Below are 24738 nucleotides of genomic sequence, written 5' to 3'. Positions count from 1 at the left end.
AAAAACAACATGAGAAGTGATGTTAGGATCTCAGTTTTATCCACGAGGATGGTGAAGCTTAAAGAGGTCACATAAAATGCTAAGTCACTCGCTGGTGGAGTCCCGACTATCTGGATTTAAAGCTGTTCACCTCTATGAGCCTTTTTGCACAATAGGAGAGATTTTCAAAAGTGCAATAAAAGCAAATAGGAGAGATACAAATAGCAGAGTTTGTGAGCATCAAGGAGGGAGGGTAAGCTGCTGGTTGGGACTCTGGGGAGGCTCGTTGGAGTAGGTAGTGTTTGAGTGGAATTGTAAAGGACAGACAGGGCTTCAACTGGCAGATGCTGGAAGCAGAGGAAACTGCTGAGCAAAGGCCCAGAGTTCAGGACACATAAGCAGAGTGATGAGTATGCAGACTACGAAGAAATAAATGATCCCCATAATTCTCCTTTGCTGCAAATCATAATAATAGAGTTGAAGTGTTTATAATTATTACTAGCAATATGAATTTAAAGAGTTCTTTGGGGCAATCATGAACATTAAGTGTTGTGTAGAATGTTATAAGTTTGTGAAGCAATGGGATTAACTGAAAAATAATGAATTTTATATTCACCTCCTTTTTAAAATCCATGTATAAGATCATTATCTGCTTTCAGAAGATAAGAGATCTTGTTTTAAGATAGCTGACTGAGTTAAAAATCTAACTTGAAGCCACTTTGTGCCCTTTTAACAATGTACCAAATTTAGTTTCAATTCCACTTCTTGTAAGGTTATGCACAAATTTGAACCATAATTATATTTAATTCAACAAACGGAGTTAATTCTCAGTGCCAGGCACTTTCCCAGGTACTAGAGATGCAAAGAATTATAAATGGTGGTTCCAGTCCTCAAGGAATTCACAATCTAGTAGGGAAAGAGGTAGATATTTAAATCTGTAATCACAATGGAAAAGCAAAAGTATTAACAATACCTGGAATGTAGAATCATTGGCTGGAGGGGATGGAATGCGATTCCTTCTCTGCCATCCCAAGAAGCATCATTACAACGATGGCAGAAGTCAGTAAATGGGATATGAAGGGAGAGAGGCCAAGACAAATTATGGAGACCCATTAGTTCTGTATAGTGCTGGACCAGATTACCAGATCACAAGCCAACTTCCTGGCTGGCTAAGGAAGTCAGAGTTGTATGGAGTTGGAAAAAGTTCTGGAATGTTTCCATGGTTCTGAACCTGGTCTCTGAAATCCTATATTCAGCTCTAAAAGTAAGGAAGTTGCCACGAAAGCAGAGATGGAAAACACACGTGCCAATAATAACAGCTCACAGTTTCTGAGCATCCACTACGGGCTAAGCACTTCAATAGAAAATGAGTATTATATTTAGACTTCTAGTTAGTGGTCCCTAGGAACCATTCTCCTCTTCTTCCTTTCAGTAATAGACTCCCCACTGAGCTTTAGTAGAGCACATACATGCCTTTCCTACTACAAACAATATTTTCCGGCCCTCCCTGTAGCTTGATGTGAATGTGTGACTTAGTTTTTACCAATGGAATGTGAGAAGAAGAACTATATACAACTTTCATGTCACTTCCATAAAATAGAATTGCTTTGGCCAGGCACGGAGGTTCACGCCTGTAATCCCAGCACTTTGGGAGGCTGAGGCAGGAGGATTGCTTGAACCCAGGAGTTCAAGACCAGCCTAAATAACACAGTGAGACCCTGTCTCAATTTAAAAAAAATAGATTTGCTTTCCCTCTGTTTCCTTGTTCCCCCTTCCCATGGCTGGGATGCTAACCTGATATTAGTGCTGTGTAGATGCAAGCAACACCTAAAGAAGAGCCCAGCAGCAAAAGAGAAAACCTGAGTCCCTGGACAACTCTATGGAACTGAGAAGCCACCTCCTCTTGCTACTGCCTTCTGTCACTGGTCCTGGTGGGCCTGCCTTTAACCTTTCCTTTCCTGTCACCAAAGAAAACACACACACACACACAAAACAACGTTGTAGAATTATGCCTGGGTTAGGAGAATATAGGCCACAGGTGAGGACATGTGAGAGACTTTTATATGTAAACTGTACAAGCTTTAGTGAATTGATGCTATAAAAATTATATTTGCTTGTTTGGAAACCTTTGTTGTTTACATCCTGGTTTCAAATGACTAAAGTGACCTATTAAATACCCTCCAGGGGAGGGAAAGGTCATTGTATTCAGCAAAGGCAAACTGGTTCAACTATCAGCTTCCTATTATTTGTGTGCACTAGATACCAAAGGTGGAAACACACATGATCTCTGCCCCCCAAAATTGTTATTTGACTGGTGGGAATAAGTGCCAATATAAAAATAGTGTTGAAAGGATTTAGTTAATACTATTGGTTGCACACAGTCACACATCTGACACAAACTGGTTTAAGCCAGAAAAAATCATAAGCTTATGTAAATATACAGTCCAAGGGCAAACCTGACTTCAGGGATGTAAACCCTATTGGATGAGAATCTTCATGGATGGGGCCTGGAAAGCTGTATTTTTGCCCCATCCTTATTTCCTACCAGGTAATTGTAATTCTGTTTTGGAAAGAACTATTTTATGTAGATCATTCAAGTTGAAAATTGGATATTACACAGGGAGGGGAGAGACTGCAGGAGGAGACAATTATTCCTGAAGGGATGAGGGAATCCTGAACTCAAGCAGGAGCAGCCCTTAGCACATTATGTGCCATGACGTCTGCTGGGTACTTACAACAGGGCTAATGCTGGCACAAGGAGCTTTGAAGGGGCATCAGCAGAGGACCGTGCCACCTGTCTGTCAGTAAGTCTCAGGGTTCACGATCCTTATGAAAGTGGCTGTCACTTCCCTCAGTTCACCCAACAACTACTTATAGTGCAACTACATACCAGGCAGTGAGGACACACAGGTTCACAGGCAAAGAGCCTCTCCTCATGAAGCTTACATTCTAGACAGGAGATAGTAAACAATCAGAAAAACAAGTGCACTACTGACTGTTAAGTTCTCTAAAGAGAAAAACCCCTTCACTCTATAGTTCCCAGTGCAGGCTGACATTGGATGGAATAGAGGAAAGGCCTTCGAGTTGACAACTTAGTGGAGAACTGAGAGGTGGGAATGAAGCAGTGGTTTGGAAGGCTGGAGGATGAGCCTTCCAAGGAGAGGCAATAGCAAGTGCAAAGGCCCTGCAGTGGGAGGGAACCGAGTGGGGTGAAGACACAGGGAGGAGGAAGTATGGCCAGAGATCAGTGAGAAGGAAAGAGTAGAGTAGGATAAGTTTGAAGAAGTTGGCAGGAGCCAGCTTATGGGAGATCTTGCAAGTCCTGAAAGTTTGGATTTTATTCCACACACAACAAAGTGTTTGCTTTAAAAGGAATCTCCTGACTACTGTGTGGAGAAAGTATAAAATTAAGTTTGGGGCTAGATGGACCCCAAGATCCCTATCTGGCCCCAATAACCCATGGCAAGCTCCATGGGGTCCTCAGGAGTCCTCTTAGTAACTGTGGCTCCTAGATCAACGATGCTCAATAGAAGTATCTGCAAAAACAGAAATGTTCTGTATCTGCATACAAGTGCCTCTTGAACTGGAAATGTGGCTCGTGTGACTGCAGAACTGGATGTTAAATTTTATTCTATTTAATTTATTTACATTTATATAGCCACACGTGGCGAAATGCTATTATATCATTGTATCGGACAGCACAAGGCAGCACTGAGCATCGAATGCCTGAGGATTTCGACTCCAAATCCTGAAGGCACGCCCTTCCCCCAATGTTGGGAGAGTGCGAGGGTATGCTGACCCCTAAACGCAAATCCCCCTCTGTGCATTTAGTCTTGCCAAGATGGAGAGTCTCAGGCGGGCCTTCTGAGCTGCTGCTTGTCACTGGGGACAACCACGTGCACGCAGTGCTGAGGCGCCCCACGCGCGTCCTCAGGGGAAGCCAGGCACTGAGAACAAAGGTTGTAGGACCGCTCTTTCAGGAACGCACCAGCTCTGCGAGCTCGCGGCAGCCATCGCGGTCCACCCATTGGCGGGAGAGGACTCACCGCCTGCTCCGCAGCGGGACCGCGTAGACCTCAGCTCCCAGAGGAGCGCAGGTGGGCCAGGGAAGGAGGGAACCCAGGCAAGCCACCACACGGGATTGAGGGTTCGGGGACCCCTCGCCGCGCAGTCGCCTCTTTTTCACAGGGATGGGGGCGGGGGTGGCGCCGGCTGTCACCCGCACTGGATCTGCTTCCAGGGCTTGGTTTCGCTTTGCCTGGCTCTTGGCTAGGCCTGGCACACCGCACGGAGCCGACCAGGTGGCAGCCGAGGAGTGGCGGGGGCTGGAGCCTTTAACCCTTTGGGAGCCCCTGCCCTCTCCCAGAGGGCGCGTCCCCGGATCAGGCCCAGTGCCCCGCAGCGCGCGTGGGTCCTGGCTGGCTGGAAGGAGGCCCTGACCTTGCTTTATCTCCCGTGCCAGGTCTGCACAAGGACTATGGGCGCCGCGCTGGGGACAGGCACGCGGCTGGCTCCCTGGCCGGGCCGGGCCTGCGGCGCCCTCCCGCGCTGGGCACCCTCCACGCCCGCCCAAGGCTGCCACTCCAAGCCCGGCCCGGCGCGCCCTGTGCCCCTGAAGAAGCGCGGATACGATGTCACCAGGAACCCTCATCTCAACAAGGTAATGGGCCCGAGGGCAGGACTGCCCGCGTTGCGGTCCCGTGGCTGCCTGAAAATTGCACCCCGCCCCCTGGACCTGGAAAGGATCCTCCAGGGAGCCCTTCCAGCGGTTTTTCTGTTTTTGCCTTGCAGGGGCTTGTTGGGACTTGGTTTGGCTTTCTTGTCCCTCCTCTCCCTTTTATGCGCGGAGAGAGGCGACCAGTAATGCAGGGAGCCTAATTTCTTCTGCAATAACAACATAGACCAGGTTTAGATCCTCGCGGTCAGTCTGACCTGCGGTCAGCTCTCCGCTTGGTACTTACTGATTTTGCTGGTCTGGGGCAGTTCATTTAACTTACATGAGTCCAGGTTTCCTTATCTGTAAAAGAGATATAATTGTCTTAGGAATGTCGTGAGATCTAAAGAGAAAATGGGGGTAGAAAATGGGAGTACCTTAGCACAGTGCCTGGTACCCAGCGGGAGAATAAATAAGGTTATGATTCTTATTCTGGGGAAAAAAAATACTTTGAGAGAAAGGAGGGAAAACTCCAGACTTACAGAAATTTTAGAGCTTGCAGGAGCATTAGAGATCCTAGTTTAAATCTCTTCTTTTACAAAAAACAAGACAAAGGAAACTTGCCCAAGGTCACCAGCTAGTTAGTTCCTGGCTCTGCCACTGGAATCCAGATCTCGAATGCTTTGGTCAAGTTCAACCCACCGCTAGCCCTTTTGTATTTCTTTCTGGGAATAGAGTTTATTTGGTTTAGAGGATTGGGTGAGAGAAATAGAAGCAAGAGACTGAGATTTAAGTCCTGTCTCCCCCTACCTCCTCAAATTAACTCACACATCTCATTGAACTTGCCTGAGGCTCAACTTTCTCCAGCCTAAAATAGATATTATGATAGACTCAACATTTCTATCTCATTTGGTTATTGTGACAATAAAATGAATCACTGAACTTGAAATCATATATATATATATATAATATATTTTTTTTTTTTTTTTTTTGAGACGGAGTATCGCTCTGTCGCCCAGGCTGGAGTGCAGTGGCCGGATCTCAGCTCACTGCAAGCTCCGCCTCCGGGTTTACGCCGTTCTCCTGCCTCAGCCTCCTGAGCAGCTGGGACCACAGGCGCCCGCCACCTCGCCGGCTAGTTTTTTGTATTTTTAGTAGAGACGGGGTTTCACCGTGTTAGCCCGGATGGTCTCGATCTCCTGACCTCGTGATCCACCCGTCTCGGCCTCCCAAAGTGCTGGGATTACAGGCTTGAGCCACCGCGCCCGGCCGAAATCATATTTTAAACTGTATAAAGTGCTGAATAACAATTACTGCAAAATAAAAAATGTTTTATAATTGCTCTGGCTCTAGATTGTGAAATTCAGGTGAGGCAATCTGTGTGGAAAAGATGTTTTTGAGAAGTAGGAGCAACTATATAATGTGAAGTATTGTGATTGTTTCCTGCAGAATTAATAGAAGCAGCTAAGGAAAAAAAAATCAACCTCTATTACATTGGACTCCTGCTCTTTCCAAAAGAAACCTTAAATTGTTTGGACACTACCACTTTCCAAACTGTTCAAGGTGTTTGTTATCACCTTGAATTACTTCGCTAGTAAGCATTAGAAAATACAAACTGGCTTAAGCCCACAAAGGCTCCTTTAAAGAATCTAGAGGAAGGGTTGCAGGCAGGGCTTGAACCAGAAGCCCAGATGGCGTTGCTCAAGATGCAGATTCTCTCTGGCTCTCTACTCTGCCTCTGCAAGGTCAGCTTCATCCTCAAGCTCTATCCAGTGAAGTCTCTCACCTCGTTATTGCCACAGTCCTCCATCTCCTGTTCTCACACCACATCATCCAGGAATAGAAAGATACTTTTTTCTGGTAGCTCTTGTGGAAAAGACTCTTTCTCTGACGCCTCAGAAAGTGAATCCTTCTGCCTTATTGACTCTGATTAGATTCTCTCTTCCCAGTCCCCAACCAAAACCAATCACCAGTAATTAAAGCCAGTCAGAGCCCACCCCTGGAGTTAAAATAGGGTTTAAGGTAGGGCCACCCACACCATCTGGCTTGGAATAAAGGGAATATAGATCCTCACAGTAAATATGGATACTGTCATCAGAAAGAGGAGGAATGGATGTGGAAAGCAAAACAATAAATTTCCACTACAGGTTCCAATCATTGTGAAAATAATTGCCTTAGAAGTACTGGCATGTTACTAACCAGCACTTATTGCTTTGTGAGTAGTTAAGAAAATGAAGGAAGATCTTTAAGTCTTTTTTTAAAACCTAGATTTTGGTCCCCTGAAATCACTCTTGCCCCTGTCGTTTGCCTCTGATGTAAAATTTTTTCTCCCAAGTACTATAAATAAGTTGTTGATATGGTTTGGCTGTGTCGCCATCCAATTCTCAACTTGAATTGTAATCCCCATAATCCCCACGTGTTGTTGAAGGAACCCTGTAGGAGGTAATTGAATCGCGGGGGTGGTTTCCCCCATGCTGTTCTCGTGACAATGAGTGAGTTCTCACGAGATCTGATGGTTTTATAAGTGCCTGGCACATTTCCCCTGCTGGCACTCATTCTCTCTCCTGCCACCCTGTGAAGAGGTGCCTTCCGCCAGGATTGTAAGTTTATTGAGACCTTTCTGGCCATGTGGAACTGTGAGTCGATCAAACCTCTTTTCCTTATCAATTACCCAGTCTTGGGTATTTCTTCACAGCAGTGTGAGAACAGACTAATACAGGTGTTATGCATAAATCTAGGGACCTGACCTTTCCATGATGTTAAACAACGTCTTTTATATATTCCTGAAGTCAGTTGATGCTTGTCTAGGATGAGAAGGGTATGTAGAAGGAGGCTGACAGCCTATTGGCATCCCCTATTCACTTACCCTTAGGGAGAGAAGGGGAGCAACAGAGGGAGTGCTTCCTGGGAGGTGCTGTGAGTGCCCTTCTCTTCCCGCTGGAGTGCCACCCTCTGGCTGTTCTGTTGGTCTCCAGTGCTCAGAGAGTCTCCACGGAAGGCTTGAGCCTTGGTACTTTCCATCAGCCAGGTAGGAAGATAGTGCTGAGGTTAAATAGAACAATGAGCTTATTACTGAGGAAGCAAAATGGAAGTGCAGTTTTGAAAGAGTCTTCAGTGCCATGCTTAGTGTTCAGGTCTGTGGGTGGATTTTTTTCTGTTAGAAGGAGAGCCCTTCCAGGCCAGGGAATGAGTTTCATCCACCTGTGTTTGGCATGGAGTAGTGCCTAAAAGATCTAGCAAGGGCATTAATATAAAAATTAACATTAAATTCTTGGAATGTGTTCACTAGATTTGCATCTCATTTCGACAGATTAGGAGTGGCATTTAAGTTGCATCTGTATGACAGAGGGTGGTCAGGAGGTGGAATTCTCTGAGAGAAGAGGTGCCAACCAGGGCAAGCATTGCTGCTATTGTGCGTTCACTGGGTTCTGGTACCAGCTCTGTCATGCTCTGGCCGCGGGATCTGTGATGAATCTCATAAGCTCCTCTGTCCGTGTTACACTACTGCTTTAAGGATCATAGGAGACAGCCCCTCTGTGGCAGATATTAGGTGATAATGAGGATGATTTCCATAATTGGGGTAGGAAGGCCCCTCAAGGATGATCTAGTCTGGAATTGTTCAGACTATAAGTTACAAACTACGAGACATGAAATTAGCTTAGTGGATCTACCAGCAATTTTTTTTAAAAGAGATGTATTAGAATGAAATAGAAAAATAGCAAATGCATTGAAATTAATAAAGATGGATATTTTATCAGGTCAGCATGTAAAATGACTATTTTTACTGTGGATTGTAGTAACAAAAGGTTTTTGAAAATAATTGTTCTCATCCAACATTCTCATTTTCCAAAGAAAAGACAAGCCAAGGAAGAAGCCAAGGAACTCCACAGAGATTATCATTGGTCACAGAAGTGGACAGAAGCAGCCTGCCTGCTGCATTTGAGTCTACTGAATAATGAGGACAATTCACAACTGCATAGACTGATTTAGGCATATTCCTGATGGTGACAGAACTGATACTAGATGATTCCAAACTCCCTCGAGGAGTCTGGATTTTCTAAATGATGCAAGTTAACTACCCATGAGCTTCTATTTTCTTTTTAAGACTAATATTCTACCTTTCTTCTAAAATTTATGTAATAACCTCTTCTATTGTGCATACAGATTTGGCAGCAGAGTAAATCTTTGGTTATATGAGCCATCTTTTACTCGCATTAAATAGGCAACTATCAGCCCCATTTCACAGGGATACCTTCATAGGAAGATGCCATCCCCATTTTATAAGTGTAGCAACGTGTTGATGGGCCATCAACATATTTCTGACCTCCATTTACCTATAGCATCTTTTAGGAAGAGCTGTCCTATTCCCCACTTGCCAAACTAGATCTGAGTCCCCTCCTATTTTTCTTATCACACTGTTTCCTTCTGGCACTGAGCACACTACTACAATGGCTTGTTGGTTTGTCTTCCACACTAGACCACGAGGACAGAGACTGTCTTGTCATGTGGCATTCTCTGTGTCTGACTTGAAATGCTCAATAAATATTTGTTCTTTAAATGATTTCAATCATGTCATGGCCCCTTTCCTCTCAACTTTATTAATCTTAATGTCACTACTTTACAGCCCAAAGATCTTGCCTAAATAAATGGCTACATATGGCCCATTTTGGAGGAAATGTACCCACTTGACTCTCATCTTCCCAGACTTCAGGTCATTTAACTGAAGGGGTGCGTTATTTCCCAGAACACACCAATCTTCCCCCTTTGATCTGTGTGTCAGCAGTGATTTTTTTTGCTATGAAATTCCACTGATCCTTCACCTGCTTCTCTGCAGTTTTTTGCTCTCTTGAGCTTGATAGTCAGGGAAAGAATGAATGGAAAGTGTGCTTAGTCAAATCATTGTGATTACGGACCAGGACACTTCATGTAGTAGGGCCTCAGAGACTGCAAGGCACCATGGGTGATAGCCTTCCCAGGTGGACTTAATACGTTTAGAGCAGTAAACCTGCAAAGGCTTGACAGACAGTGCTGCAGTGTTGGCTGTACATCTGAGACTGCACAGGTTTCAGCTGAATCCCTTCTGTATTCAGTGATGATTTATTAGACTCCCACACAGCTAGGATTTGCCTTTGAATAAAGTATATGATTTTGTTCTCTGCTAGCTTAGAACTTGATCTTGTCTCCTTTGGATAAGAGAAGGTTGCTATCATGGACTTTGGCTCATCAATCAATCAGGAGATGGTAAGTGGGTTGTATGGATAATTAGAAGTTTATTGGTGATGCTGTTTTTTGCCTGGAAGGCAGATTACATAATATATCTTCTTCAGACCTCTGCCTGAGGTATGATGTAGAATTGTGCCTCCCAGTTGAGAGAAGCAGTGGATTATTGGGTAAATATTAGCTCCATAAGTGGCAATTTACTCTAGATTTGAGCTTGTGCAATGACTCAGGGCATTGAAGCTCAAATACTGTTCAGATATGTTGGAACAAACTAGCAGAGGTAGGTTGAAATTAAACTTTACTCTGTTGAATACTGTCCTAACTTCACAGGATTGGTAAGTATTGGTATTGGGGCTTTGTTTTTAGAACAGCTCAAAGAATGTTTATTACTTGCTACAGGTTAGGCAGTGACAACAATGTGAACCCCAGATACAGAGACTTAAACAAGATATATTTCTCTGTTATGAACAAGTCTGGGCAAGCAATTGTGAGTTGATGTGTGGTTTGACTTTGTTTCTCTGCCATCCAGTATGCATTTTACATTTCAAAGTCCAGGATGACAGGTCTCACCTCTGCTATCAATTCCACGCAGAAGTCAATTGGGAAGGGGAAATCCCTTTTAAGGGCACAACTTGGAAGTTATAAATATCACTTCCACTTACATTCAGTTGGCCAGAAGTTGGTCATATGCTACATTTAGCTGCAAGAGAACATGGAAAATGTAATCTTTGGCTGGGCACCCATGTATTCAGCTAAAAATTCTACATTATTAAATAAAGGGAAAATGGAAATTGAAGATACTACCACAAAATGTTGATATGAAGCTTTCATTATTTTTCAATTTTACCCCAGCCTTTAAAAATTTGTTTCTCTATATCCCCACTACTATCAGCCTTTTTCACTCCTTTGCCATCTCATATCTAGATTATGCAAGAACCTCTGAATTGATCTCCCAACTTCCAGTCTTCTTCAGTCTTCTCCTCTGTGTCTGTTAACCATATTTTGAGATGCTAAGATCTTGGTCCTATTCTTGACCACTCTTTCTTTCAGACCCCTTATAGAATCCACCAGAAAATCCTGTTACTCTGTCTTCAGACTAAATCTGGACTCCAGCCCCTGTTCACCATGGGTCCCCACTGATTGAAACCACCAGCCTCTGTCTGCTTAATGCCTGCAGCAGCCTCCTGGCTGGTCTCCTTTCTTTCCCTTTAGCTCCTTTTATTCTCAACACAATGGCCATGGTGATTTTTTAAAAACTAAGTTTCAACATGTCACTCTTTGCTTAAAACCTGGCCACATCCAAGTTGTGATGATGCCTTTCACATTGATGCTCTCTAACTTCATCTCTTGCTACTCTTTTCTGCCTCACTCACTGCCCCAACCCCATTGGCCTCCTCAGTCAGTTGTGCTCCCACCCAGCCTTTGCACTGGCTGGTCCTCCTTCCTAGAGCACACCACTCCTCCATAGCCACGTAGTTAACTCCCTCCCTTTTTCAAAGTTTCTCACTTTCTCAATGGGAGCTGCTTTGACTGACACATGTCAAGTCATGAACAGTCCCTTCAACCTTCTTGCTCCCCCTACACATCCTACTTTCCCCCATAGTATTTGACACTTCCTCACATCCTATCTTCTTACTTAGTATGTCAATTGCTTATTGTCCGTTCATTCCTACTGTGATTTAAGATCCACTTAGTCAGGGACTTTGTCTATTTGTTCATTGATATATCACAGGTACTTAGTTGGTGCTCGTAAGCAGTTAGTGAATGAGTGAGTCATTCAAAGAGACGTCTGCTGAGGCTCCCTCCTCTCATCTCTTCCCTTCACCCTTCCTTTTGCCAGAGCCCCTTCTTTCACCCTGGTGACTCTTGTCCCTCAATGCCCCCATCTGTGGTGCTGACATGCCCAACTGGAGTGTGTATACATCTTACATCAGCCCTTTGGGTGCCCAGAGGCCCACTGCAGAATGAAGTGCTGGAGGAGCATAGCACAGAGATGTTAACTCTATCTCCAGCTTTAAGCAGAGCCCAGGGAAGAAGGAACTCCTATTCAGAAGACACAGGTGGTGCCTTGGAACCAGAGGTGGACAGGGACAATTCTCGAGCCCACGGAAACCACAAAAGGAGATTTTAGGAAATAGACCAGAGGTAGGAGACCCCAGCATCTGTCAGCATCTCTAACTTCCTAGAACTCCCACCCTCTACTCTGAATCCTTGGAGACTTCATTCCCCCTCAGAATTTCTGTATTTCCATTGTTCTGTAGGACCCCTATAAAAGTCAAAGGAAACCACTCAGAGGCTTTTCTCCCAGGGGTCCAAAAATCAAGGAAGTATGGAATGGGGTGCCAGGAACACAAGAGGGAGATTTGCTGTTCCTGGAACCTGAAGATGATACTCAGAAAGTGTTTTCTCATAGGCATGTTGTAAATAACTGAATCATCCTCCAGAGAAAGTATATCTTGTGTTAAGTAAGCATTTGTGTAATCATTATTAAGACTTCAGAAACACTGGCTTATGTTAATGAATGCTTAATTCAAATTGCAAAATACTAAGTGGACTGTATACTCATGAATGTTATTGTAAAATGATAGAAATATTAAAGGGCTTGGAAGTAAATGTGTGAACATGATTGTGTTACGTCAGTGAGATTATGGGAGATTTATTTCCTCCTTATGTACTTGTCCTTTAATGTTCCATTTTCTTTTCAATTTTAGGTTACAGTTTCTGTTGGGAATTGTTTCTGGAGCCAAGTAAATAATATTCAGACCAACTTTGGGAAGCTGGCCCATCTGTAATATATAGGTGGTGGAGATCCCTCTGAAGTAGTCTCCTTTCAAGCTTTTATTATTAGTTATCTTCAAGAGGCAATAAAGTAATAACAAAATGTAATAACAAAATGTTAACAGAGGAGCCTGCTGCCTGTTCTAATAGCAATTGTAAACAGCATACCTAGATTACGTCAGCAGCAGCGCTGAAGGGCAAATCCCATACAGAAATATGTGTTTTGCCCATCTTAAGTCAGTCTAAGTCTGGGCTCTATATATGGCATATTTTTGGACACTTTTTCAGGATCATCTCTAGTCTCCCTGTTTCCAATTTCTCTTGCCCTTTGTGGACTCTGAGGTTTATGGCCTTATTTTACTTCACATTTTTGTCATTTCTACCAAAGGTTTCTTTTATCATCTACTCTCTTCTTTCCAAATGTCAGTATTATAGTGAGAGGAGGGGGAAAGGCCTTTTGATTTCTAAGGCCATTGCAAAAGGATCTCTAATGTGCAGCACTTTTGTTTGCAAAGTCATGGATTACAGTGAGTTTCAAAAACCTTCACTTTGATGTGTAGAAAGTATATCGGGAAATCCTTTGGGGTGGTGTCCGACTGCCTCTCTGATGTAGAGCACAAAAGATGCTCTATGATTGTGATGAAAATGTGATGGATATCCTACAGTTGGGGGTGCCGAAGTCAGTGGTTAAAAGCATGCATTCATTTTGTATCTGAAAGGTTGCCATGCAGCCCGGTTAAAACACAATTCCTACCAAAAGGACACAGTAAAGAGTAAAATGCACCCAGTCATTTGAGGAGAGGGATTTTTGATGGAAAGATCCGCAGCTTTTGAGAAACTTGAATAAGAGAAAGTCAGAGCTTCATTGGCTTTCTAAAAGTGATTCTTGAACACTAGAGGGATTTTAGAAGATACAGTTGAATGATAAGCAACATGAGATTATTATTTTTTAAAAGCATTGTGTCTGGATTTTGTGTTGTCGTTTGTTAGTGAGCTACATGAAGTCCATTACTTAATTGGTCCTGAAACATCTTCCCCTATGGTGTGGAATTCTGGAGAAGGCAGGCTCTGTTGATTCCTTTGTTTTGTTCTATTTTGCTTTGCTCTTTTAGAAAACTGAAGGAAGGAGTCCACATCTCTGCAAATTGGCATAGCTTCTGAGTTATAAGGCTGCTCAGGGACTTCCCCAACAGGAGAGGGATTGCCAAGTGTACAGTGGAGCTAGGGTTCCAATGAAAATAGACATTCTCCATTCCTCTTTCTCTGGTTTTGAAAGAGGTGTTGAAGATTCCAATCCAGATTCCTATTATACTGAGTTTTCTTTGGTAACGTTATGGAGGGAAGTCAAGTAATAACAGCTAATGTTTTTAGGTCATACAGTGTGCCAGGAATTGTTCTAAGCAGTTTATATACGTTAAGCCATTTAATACAATACCACAACATTTTGAGGTAGACACTGTTATTATATTATTCCTGTTTTAAATTTTATTTCCATTTTTACTTTTTTAGAGACAGTGTCTTGCTCTGTCACCCAGGCTGGAGTGCAGTGGCACAATCACAGTTCACTGCAGCCTTGAACTCGTGGGCTCAAGCGACCCTCCCACCTCAGCCACCCAAGTAGCTGGGACTGCAGGGGCAAGCTACCATGCTCAGCTAATTTAAAAAAATTAATTTTTTGTAGAGACAAGGTCTCGTTATATTGGCCAGGCTGGTCTTGAACTCCTGGCCTCAAGTGATCCTCCTACATCAGCCCTCAGACACTGTTATTGTTCTTATATTACAGACGAAAAAACTGAGGCATAAGGTTAGCTAACTTGTCCTAGGTCATACAACTCATAGTGGCAGAACTGAGTCTTGAACCCAGGCCATCTGATTTTAGGGCTCATCCCCGAGGCTGCACTAACTCTTCTAGTGTGCGGGTTCCCTCTGGCTTGGGACTAGTGCATGAAGTCTGATGTGCTGTGGTCTTTCCAGAGAAATACCTAGGGTATTCCCTGCTCCCTACTGTGGGCTTCTGACTGGCTTGTTTCACTTCCACTGGCTCTGTTAGAACTGTAGATTCCTAGAGCTGGAGAGAACTTTAAAGATCACTGGATACCTTTTTCTCACTCTCTAAATTTGTGTAATTCTCCCAAGACTCATTTGTTTAATTTATTCAATAGTTATTTTCTGAGTTCCTGTTTAGTTTTAGGCAGTGGAGACACTGTGGTCAATATAATACAATTCTCTGCCTTGAAGGAGCTTATAGTGTAGGAAGAGTACGGGTGAGAACCAGTTAGTAAGGGGCAGTTCTAATTCAGTGGGTAGATGTAATGAGAGGTGCATTCATACAAGGACTACGGAAGCATGGAAGAGAGGTGCAGAAACACTTCCAATGGCAGTGTTGGCAAAGCTGACACCCATGGAAGTGTCAGAGGTGGTAGATGAAGATGGTGGAGGAGAAGCTATTTAGGTCAGATCATGAAAGAGAGTGGCATTGTCTCTGAGTATAGTCACCCATTACTTTTGTAGCTGAATGTGCAGAAATTGAGCAATAGACATGTACCCTGTAAGAGACCTCATCTTCAGAGAGCTGAATAATATGACATTTCTAATTTTACAAATAGAATTAAAGACATCTCTCCAGTACTTTGACGTGCTCTTTGGTTTTGTTCTTTCCCTCACTTTTATGTTGTACAATGCCTGGGTGCCCCATCTACACTGGGTCCACCTAAAAACTTTGGCATGCTTCAGGGTTCAGCATCTCCAGGGTCACCTCCGCTATGATGGCCTCCTCAATAATGCCACATGGAAGTGACTCATTCATCCTCTACATTCCTTTGACATTTAGCATTTGTAGTAGTCATGGCTCTTTCCACATTTGGCCTCAGTGTACACTTATTAGCACATGTATCGCCATCATGTGCATGTGTTTTCTTCAGATCCAGGATACTGTCTTGGGCATCTCATAGCCAGCATGCAATGTCTTCCTCGTAGTATAACCTCAATAAAAATTAGTTACGTGAATTACTTCTACATCCCCTTCTCCTTGATGTATCAGAAACTATGTGGTGAAGACTGATGATACACCAGCCCCATCTGTCAGCTGTTTTGAAAAGATGGTGAAAATCTTGACCTGACACTTTTAGATCACTCCATAGGGCTTGGAGAATTCTGAAAGCCACAACAATCTTTTATTTTATCATACAAATTTTGGAGATACATTTCTTTAAGAGAGTTTTCTGCTCTGATGCTATGCCAGGTGCTCTTTGTCTAAAGAATAGCATCTTTGTGATGAGATTATCAATTCTCATCCTTGGGCTGCTTTAAAGACATTATATTTAGACCTGTTGTAACTTGCAACAGGTTAGAGGATTTGGGGAAGAAAGGAAAGTAGTCAGCTAGACTACTTTTGTGTAACCCCCTCAAGGGGCATAGCTGTGACCAGGTATTAGGCAGCAGATCTCACTGGCTAAAAATCGAGGGATTTCGAGTCAGAAAAATCCAAGATTCCAATCCCAGGTCTGCTATTCACTAGATATGGGATATTTCTCTGAACTTCCATTTCCTTGTCCGTGAAAGGGATGACAGTAAAACATATCTACTTGACAAGTTGCTAAAATGATTAAGTGAAGTAATGTATGTAAAGCAGATGGTAAGTGTCCAATTAGTTCTTGATTAATCCACATCCTAAAGCTTCTGTTCCATCCCTAACACATTGTGAAGCCCTGTGTGGGCTACAGAAGTCACAGATGTGATAGAGTTTAGATCTGCTACATGCCCCCTGAGAACATCCAGTCCAGAAGGAGAGGGAAAGACTAAAGGATCAAATTCATAAATTCATTCTCCACGGCCATGGGCTACATCTAATTTTGGTAGACTTGACGGAGAGGAGTGAGTCAGAGAAGAGTCAGACTAGGTGGAGACTTTAGTGATGATTTCCCAGTATTGGATAGAGCTTAAGCCTGGATAATCCAGACATTTGCCTGAGAGAAGCTTAAATTAAAATGTCACTAGCAGCAGAAATTCAAGTGTCATTTAAAGAGCTAGTAGTTCTGGAAGTTGAAGCTGGTGTTGAGGATAGTGGATATCATTGGTAGTCTCAGGATTTTGTCCCAGCGTTTTGGCACATTCTAGCCAATGTTTAAAAACTAACTTTAAAAAAATAGATCCAGCTAAATTTGGATCTATCTATCGATCCATCCATCCATCCATCCATTCAGCTATCGTCTATGTCTCTATCTACCTACCTACCTGCCACTATTATAACACTTCCGGTCTCATGAGATTCTGACAGTGAGACAGCAAGTTAAGAGAATGTCTACTATGGTAATTTAGGATAAAAGTTAAAATGTTGTTTCATAGCCAGCTAAATAGGGCATGGCTGGGCCAACTTCACCCAGCTAGCAGTTAGATTGGGCAGGAAGTTTTAAGATAGTTTCCATCCACACTGCCACAGGTAGTTAATAAATACTTGCATACGCAACGTGAATCAAACTTTTCTCCTCTGTTGGAACACAAGATGATCATCCCTCCAGAAGACAAAAAGGTCATCTTGACTAGCCTTTAGGCTTTGGGCAGATAATATCCTAGCATTTTATCACTACTCTACATAAGTTTTCAGAGGCCCTGAGGGGTTGATGTCCTGTCCAGGAAGTAAGTGGTAGAGGGTAACTCCCTCCTTGAGTGATGTCTGTCTCTTATACCTACCATCTTTGAAAGGTAGCTCTTTGCCTGCCGTCCTGAAATAGGGTCTTGAATCAGCCTCAGTCAACTTAGGCCGAGGGCTTTTGAGTCTCTCCATAGAAAAACTTGAATATTAAACAATGCAGATGAAGTGCTTTAATATTAAACAATGTCGTATGTTGCAAACCTAAGTATCTGTTGAGGTAGCTCCTGCTGTCACTCTTGTGTGTCCATTTGTGATGACTGTATGAGTTCCCAGTTACCACCCTCCTTTTGAATTTTATGTATTTCTTTGCAGTAACATGATCTTGAAAACATTCCACAAACTGACAGAAAGCTTAGCTCTCATGTCATACTCTCCTTTCTTATCTCTTTTATTTTTGGTCTATCCTAGGCAGTAGGTATTTGTTTTGACTGGTAAAATCACTTGAGGTCACAAGGAGAATGAATAGCAATGCAGTTGCTGTTGATGAAACAGGAGTAGGGATGGTTGGTGTAGAGAAAAACCTATTAATAGCCATTTTTAGAAACAGACTTTTAAATCCACCCAACAGAGCTGAATAATTTCCCCTGTTCTCACACTCCCAGAGCTGGCAGCAGTTTCTCCTCATATCTGAGAAGCCTTGGGAGATGCCTAGCCATGTTTGTGGGAGATGATGGCATGGGTGCCAGTGGGGCAGCTGGCCAGGTGGTGCCAGGAGCGAGGGCCTGCCAAGCAGAGGGGCAGTCCTGTCTCTGGTAACTGGCCTTGACTGCTGCTCTCTTGTTGACTGAGCTATTCAGTGTTCTGTGATCTACTACCGTCAACTGGACAAAGAGCCAGTTGCCTCCTCTGGGGCTCAAAATTACTGGCAAATCACATTAAAAATAATAACAATCACTTATATAATGCCTACTGTGTCAGTTACTCTTATAGGTGTGTTACATATATTATTTGCAAGCAGAGGAAAAATTGCAGGCTGGGTGCAGTGGCTCATGCCTATAATCCAAGCATTTTGGGAGGCCGAAGTGGGTGGATCACTTGAGCTCTGGAGTTCAAGACCAGGCTGGACACCATGATGAAACTCCATCTCTACTAAAAATACAAAAATTAGTTGAGCCAGTGGAGCATGCCTGTAATGCTAGCTACTCAGGTGGCTGATGCAGGTGAATCGCTTGAACTCGGGAGGCAGAGGTTGCAGTAAGCCAAGATTGCACCACTGCACTCCAGCCTGGGCAACAACATGAGACTCTGTCTCAAAAATTTAAAAAATGATTTGTAAAGAAGGTAAACTTTGCCTGTGTCTCTCCCATCTCCTGTTTTCATGGCCTCTTCTTCCTTATAGACTGCCTCATATATGAGGCATATCCTGAGGTTCTTCATGGTACACCTAAGATGCCGAGGGTTGCCAACCTAAGACCTATTCATCTTACATTATTCTGCTTCCTGTCCTAGAACTCATGTCTTCTTTACTTTCACCCCTGAATCCCTGTCCATCCAATCATCCACCCAATGTTTATTGAGCACCTGCTATCTTTTAGGTGCTGTGAGGTATCAAGAATAACATCATAAGCTTGTCAGCTATGATTCTTATTATTATTGAGTGTACAATCTAGTGAGAAAGACAGATAATAAGTGAACAAACAACATTATAAAATGGTTATTATTATTTTTTCTAAAGGAAAATGGTACCTCAGGAGTCTTTCTTCTAGTTTGACTACAAGTTAATACTGTGACCAGCATGTAATTGGGAACTGCAGATCGGCATTATCTTTATTATTATTATTATACTGAAGTTCTGGGGTACATGTGCAGAATGTGCAGTTTTGTTACATAGGTATACATGTGCCATGGTGGTTTGCTGCACCCATTAACCCATCATCTACATTAGGTATTTCTCCTAATGCTATCCCTCCCCTTGCTCCCACCCCCCGCTGACAGGCCCCAATGTGTAATATTCCCCTCCTTGTGTCCATGTGTTCTCATTGTTCAACTCCCACTTATGAGTGAGAACATGCGGTGTTTGGTTTTCTGTTCCTGTGTTAGTCTGCTGAGAATGATGACTTACAACTTCATCCATGTCCCTGCAAATAACATGAATTCATTCTTTTTATGGCTCATAGTATTCAATGGTGTGTATGTGCCATATTTTCTTTATCCAATCTATCATTGATGGGCATTTGGGTTGGTTCCAAGTCTTTGCTATTGTGAATAGTGCTGCAATAAACATACGTTTGCATGTGTCTTTATAGCAGAATGATTTATAATCCTTTGGGTATATACCCAGTAATGGGATGGATGGGTCAAATGGTATTTCTAATTCTAGATCCTTGAGGAATTGCCACACTGTCTTCCACAATGGTTGAATTAATTTACACTCCCATCAACAGTGTAAAAGTATTCCTTTTTCTCCACATCCTCTCCAGCATCTGTTGTTTCCTGACTTTTTAATCACTATTCTAACTGGCATGAGACGATATTTTAGTTTTGATTTACATTTCTCTAATGACCAGTGATGACAAGTTTTTTTTTCATATGTTTATTGGCTGCATTAATGTTTGTTCATATCCTTTACCCACTTTTTGATGGGGTTGTTTTTTTCTTGTAAATTTGTTTAACTTACTTGTAGATTCTAGATATTAGCCCTTTGTCAGATTGATAGATTGCAAAAATTTTCTCCCATTCTGTAGGATGTCTGTTCACTCTGATGGTAGTTTCTTTTGCTATGCAGAAGCTCTTTAGTTTAATTAGATTCCATTTGTCAATTTTGGCTTTTGTTGCCATTGCTTTTGGTGCTTTAGTCATGAAGTCTTTGCCCATACATATGTCCTGAATGGTATTGCCTAGGTTTTCTTCTAGGGTATGTTTAAATATTTAATCCATCTTGAGTTAATTTTTGTATAAGATGTAAGGAAGGGATCCAGTTTCAGTTTTCTGCATATGGCTACCCAGTTTCCCCAACACCATTTATTAAATAGGGAATCATTTCCCCATTGCTTGTTTTCGTCAAGTTTGTCAAAGATCAGATAGTCGTAGATGTGTGGTATTATTTCTGAGGTCTCTGTTATGTTCCATTGGTCTATATATCTGTTTTGGTACCAGTACCGAGCTGTTTTGGTTACTGTAGCCTTGTAGTGTAGCTTGAAGTCAGGTAGCATAATACCTCCAACTTTGTTCTTTTTGCTTGGGATTGTCTTGGCTATGCGGGCTCTTTTCTGGTTCCATATGAAATTTAAAGTAGTTTTTTCTAATTCTATGAAGAAAGTCAGTGGTAGCTTGATGGGGATAGCATTGAATCTATAAATTACTTTGGGCAGTATGGCCATTTTCACAACATTGATTGTTCCTATCCAGGAGCATAGAATGTTTTTCAATTTGTTTGTGTCTTCTCTTATTTCCTTAAGCAGTGGTTTGTAGTTCTCCTTGAAGGAGTCCTTCACATCCCTTGTAAGTTGTATTCGTAGGTATTTTATTCCCTTTATAGGAATGGTCAATGGGAGTTCACTCATTATTTAGCTCTCTGTTTATTATTGGTGTATATGAATGCTTGTGATTTTTGCACATTGATTTTTTCCCCGAGACTTTGCTGAAGTTGCTTATTAGCTTATGGAGTTTTTGGGTTGAGATGATGAGGTTTTCTAAATATACAATCATGTCATTGGCAAACAGAGACAATTTGACTTCTTGTCTTCCTATTTGAATACACTTTCTTTCTTTCTCTTGCCAGATTGCCCTGGCCAGAACTTTCAGTATTATGTTGAATAGGAGTGGTGAGAGAGGGCATCCTTGTCTTGTGCCAGTTTTCAAAGGAAATGATTCCAACTTTTGCCCATTCAGTATGATATTGGCTGTGGGTTTGTCATAAGTAACTCATTATTTTCAGATATGTTCCATCAATACATAGTTTATGGAGTGTTTTTAGTATGAAGGGGTGTTGAATTTTATCAAAGGCCTTTTCTGCATCTATTGAGATAATCATGTGGTTTTTGTCTTTGGTTCTGTTTATGTGATGAATAACTTATTGATTTGTGTATGTTGAACCAGCCTTGCATCCCAGGGATGAAGCCAACTTGATGGTGGTGGATAAGCTTTTTAGTGTGCTGCTAGATTCGGTTTGCCAGTATTTAATTAAGCATTTTTGGCTGGGCGCGGTGGCTCAAGCCTGTAATCCCAGCACTTTGGGAGGCCGAGACGGGTGGATCACGAGGTCAGCAGATCGAGACCATCCTGGCTAACACGGTGAAACCCCGTCTCTACTAAAAAATACAAAAAAACAGCCAGGCGAGATGGCAGGCGCCTATAGTCCCAGCTACTCAGGAGGCTGAGGCAGGAGAATGGCATGAACCCGGGAGGCAGAGCTTGCAGTGAGCTGAGATCCGGCCACTGCACTCCAGCCCGGGCAACAGAGCGAGACTCCACGTCAAAAAAAAAAAAAAAAAAAAAAAGAATTTTTGCATTGATGTTCATCAGGGATATTGGCCCGAAATTTTCTTTTTTTGTTGTGTCTCTGCCAAGTTTTGGTATCACAGTGATGCTGGCCTCATAAAAACAGTTAGGGCAGAGTCCTTCTTTTTCTGTTGCTTGGAATCATTTTAGAAGCAATGGTACCAGCTCCTCTTAGAATTTGGCTGTGAATCTGTCTGGTCCTGGGCTTTTCTTGGTTGGTAGGCTATTAATTACTGTCTCAATTTCAGAACTTGTTATTGGTCTAATCAGGGATTCAACATCTACCTGGTTATTGGTCTAATCATTGATTTGACTTCTTGGGAGGGCATATGTGTCCAGGAATTTATTCATTTTTTTCTGGATTTTCTAGTTTATATGCGTAAAGGTGTTTATAGTATTCCCTGATGGTAGTTTGTATTTCTGTGGGATCAGTAGTGATATCTCCTTTATCACTTTTTATTGTATCTATTTGAGTCTTCTCTATTAATCTAGCTAGTGGTCCATCTATTTTGCTAATCTTTTCAAAGAGCCAGTTCCTGGATTCTTTGATTTTTTTTTTTTTGAAAGGTTTTTCGTGTCTCTATCTCCTTCAGTTCTGCTCTTATCTTAGTTATTTCTCGTCTTCTGCTAGCTTTTGAATTTGTTTGCTTTTGCTTCTCTAGTTCTTTTAATTGTGATTTTAGGGTGTCGATTTGAGATCTTTCCAGTTTTCTGATGTGGGCATTTAGTGCTATACATCTTCCTCTTAACACTGCTTTAGCTGTGTCCCATAGATTCTGGTACATTGTCTCTTTGTTCTATAAATTCCCCTCTTAACACTGCTTTAACTGTGTCCCAGAGATTCTAGTATGTTATGTCTTTGTTCTCACTGGTTTCAAAGAACTTCCTGATTCCTGCCTTAGTTCCGTTACTTACCCAGTAGTCATTCAGGAGTACATTGTTCTGTTTCCATGTAGTTCTGTGGTTTGGAGTGAGTTTCTTAATCCTAAGTTCTAATTTGATTGCACTGTGGTCTGAGAGACAGTTTGTTATGATTTCCATTCTGATGCATTTGCTGAGGAGTGTTTTACTTCCAATTATGTGGTCAATCTTAGAATAAGTGCAATGTGGTTCTGAGAAGAATGTATATTCTGTTGATTTGGGGTGGAGAGTTCTGTAGATGTCTATTAGGTCTGCTTGGTCCAGAGCTGAGTTCAAGTCCTGAATATCCTTGTTAATTTTATGTCTTGTTGATCTGTCTAATATTGACAGTGGGGTGTCAAAATCTCCCACTATTATGGTGTAGGAATCTAAGTCTCTTTGTAGGTCTCTAAGAACTTGCTTTATGAATCTGGGTACTCCTGTACTGGGTGCATATATATTTAGGATAGTTAGCTCTTCTTGTTGCATCAATCCCCTTTACCATTATTCTATGCCCTTCTTTGTCTTTTTTGATCTTTGTTGGTTTAAAGTCTGTTTTATCAGAGACTAGGATGGCAACCCCTACTTTCTTTTGCTTTGCACTTGCTTGATAAATCTTCCTCCATCTCTTTATTTTGAGCCTATGTGTGTCTTTGCATGTGAGATGGGTTCTCCTGAATACAGCACACCAATGGGTCTTGACTCTTTATCCAATTTGCCAGTCTGTGTCTTTTAATTGGGGCATTTAGCTCATTTACATTTAAGGTTAATATTGTTATGTGTGAATCTGATCCTGTCATTATGATGCTAGCTGATTATTTTGCCCATTAGTTGATGCAGTTTCTTCATAGTGTCAATGGTCCTTACATTTTGGTATGTTTTTGCAGGGGCTGGTACCAGTTTTTCCTTTCTGTATTTAATGCTTCCTTCAGGAGCTCTTGTAAGGCAAGCCTGATAGTGACAAAATCCCTCAGCATTTGCTTGTCTGTGAAGGATTTTATTTCTCCCTCACTTATGAACCTTGGTTGGCTAGATATGAAATTCTGAGTTGAGAATTCTTTTCTTTAAGAATGTTGAATGTTGGTCCTCACTATCTTTTGACTTGTAGGGTTTCTGCAGAGAGATCCACTGTTAGTCTGATGGGCTTCCCTTTATGAGTAACCCTACTTTTCTCTTTGGCTGCCCTTAACATTTTTTCCTTGATTTCAACCTTGGTGAATCTGATGATTATGTGTCTTGGGGTTACTGTTCTCAAAGATTATCTCTGTGGTGTTCCCTGTATTTCCGAATTTGAATGTTGGCTTGTCTTGCTAAGTTGGGGAAGTTCTTCTGGATAATATCCTGAAGTGTGTTTTCCAGCTTGGTTCCATTCTCCTCGTCATTTTCAGGTATGCCGATTGTAGGTTTGGTCTCTTCACATAGTCCCATATTTCTTGGAGGTTCTGTTCGTTCTTTTTCATTCTTTTTTCTCTAATCTTGTCTTCATGCTTTGTTTTATTAAGTTAATCTACAGTCTCTGATATCCTTTCTTCCACTTGATTGATTTCACTATTGATACTTGGGTATCAATTTCATGAAATTCTCGTGCTGTGTTTTTCAGCTCCATTAGGTCATTTATATTCTTCTGTAAACTGGTTATTCTAGTTATCAGTTCCTGTAACCTTTTATCAAGGTTCTTAGCTTCCTTGCATTAGGTTAGAACACGCTCCTTTAGCTTGGAGGAGTTTGTTATTACCAACCTTCTGAAGCCTACTTCTGTCAATTCATCAAACTCATTCTCCGTCCAGTTTTGTTTCCTTGCTGGCAAGGAGTTGTGATCTTTTTGAGGAGAAGCAGCATTCTGGTTTTTGGAATTTTCAGCCTTTTTGCCCTGGTTTTTCTTCATCTTTGTGGATTTGTCTACCTTTGGTCTTTGATTTTGGTGACCTTCAGATGGGGTTTTTGAGTGGTTGTCCTTTTTGTTGATGTTGATGCTATTGCTTCTTGTTTGTTAGGTTTCCTTCTAACGGGCCCCTCTTCTGCAGGTCTGCTGGAGTTTGCTGGAGGGCCACTCCAGACCCTGTTTGCCTGGGTATCACTAGCAGAGGCTGCAGAACAGCAAAGATTGCTGCCTGTT

At 42.2% G+C, this 24738-nt stretch overlaps 1 protein-coding gene across 2 annotated transcripts in view; it reads left to right on the top strand.

Moving 5' to 3' along the window:
• Positions 1-3787: 3787 nt before the first annotated feature.
• ME3 (malic enzyme 3) overlaps positions 3788-24738 on the top strand; it is a 217670-nt gene continuing 196719 nt past the window's right edge. For both annotated transcript variants that reach the window (XM_033206860.1, XM_033206859.1), the window contains exons 1-2: positions 3788-4076; positions 4442-4639. In XM_033206860.1, the coding sequence (XP_033062751.1) occupies positions 4457-4639 (183 nt within the window). In that variant the 5' untranslated portion in view covers positions 3788-4076; positions 4442-4456. The remainder of the gene's footprint in view (positions 4077-4441; positions 4640-24738) is intronic.

This window comes from Trachypithecus francoisi, unplaced genomic scaffold (assembly GCF_009764315.1).
Source record: "Trachypithecus francoisi isolate TF-2019V2 unplaced genomic scaffold, Tfra_2.0 Lachesis_group8, whole genome shotgun sequence".
NCBI classification, from domain to species: domain Eukaryota; kingdom Metazoa; phylum Chordata; class Mammalia; order Primates; family Cercopithecidae; genus Trachypithecus; species Trachypithecus francoisi.
Note: the sequence above shows the minus strand (reverse complement) of the source record. Positions and strands in the feature narration are given on the sequence as shown.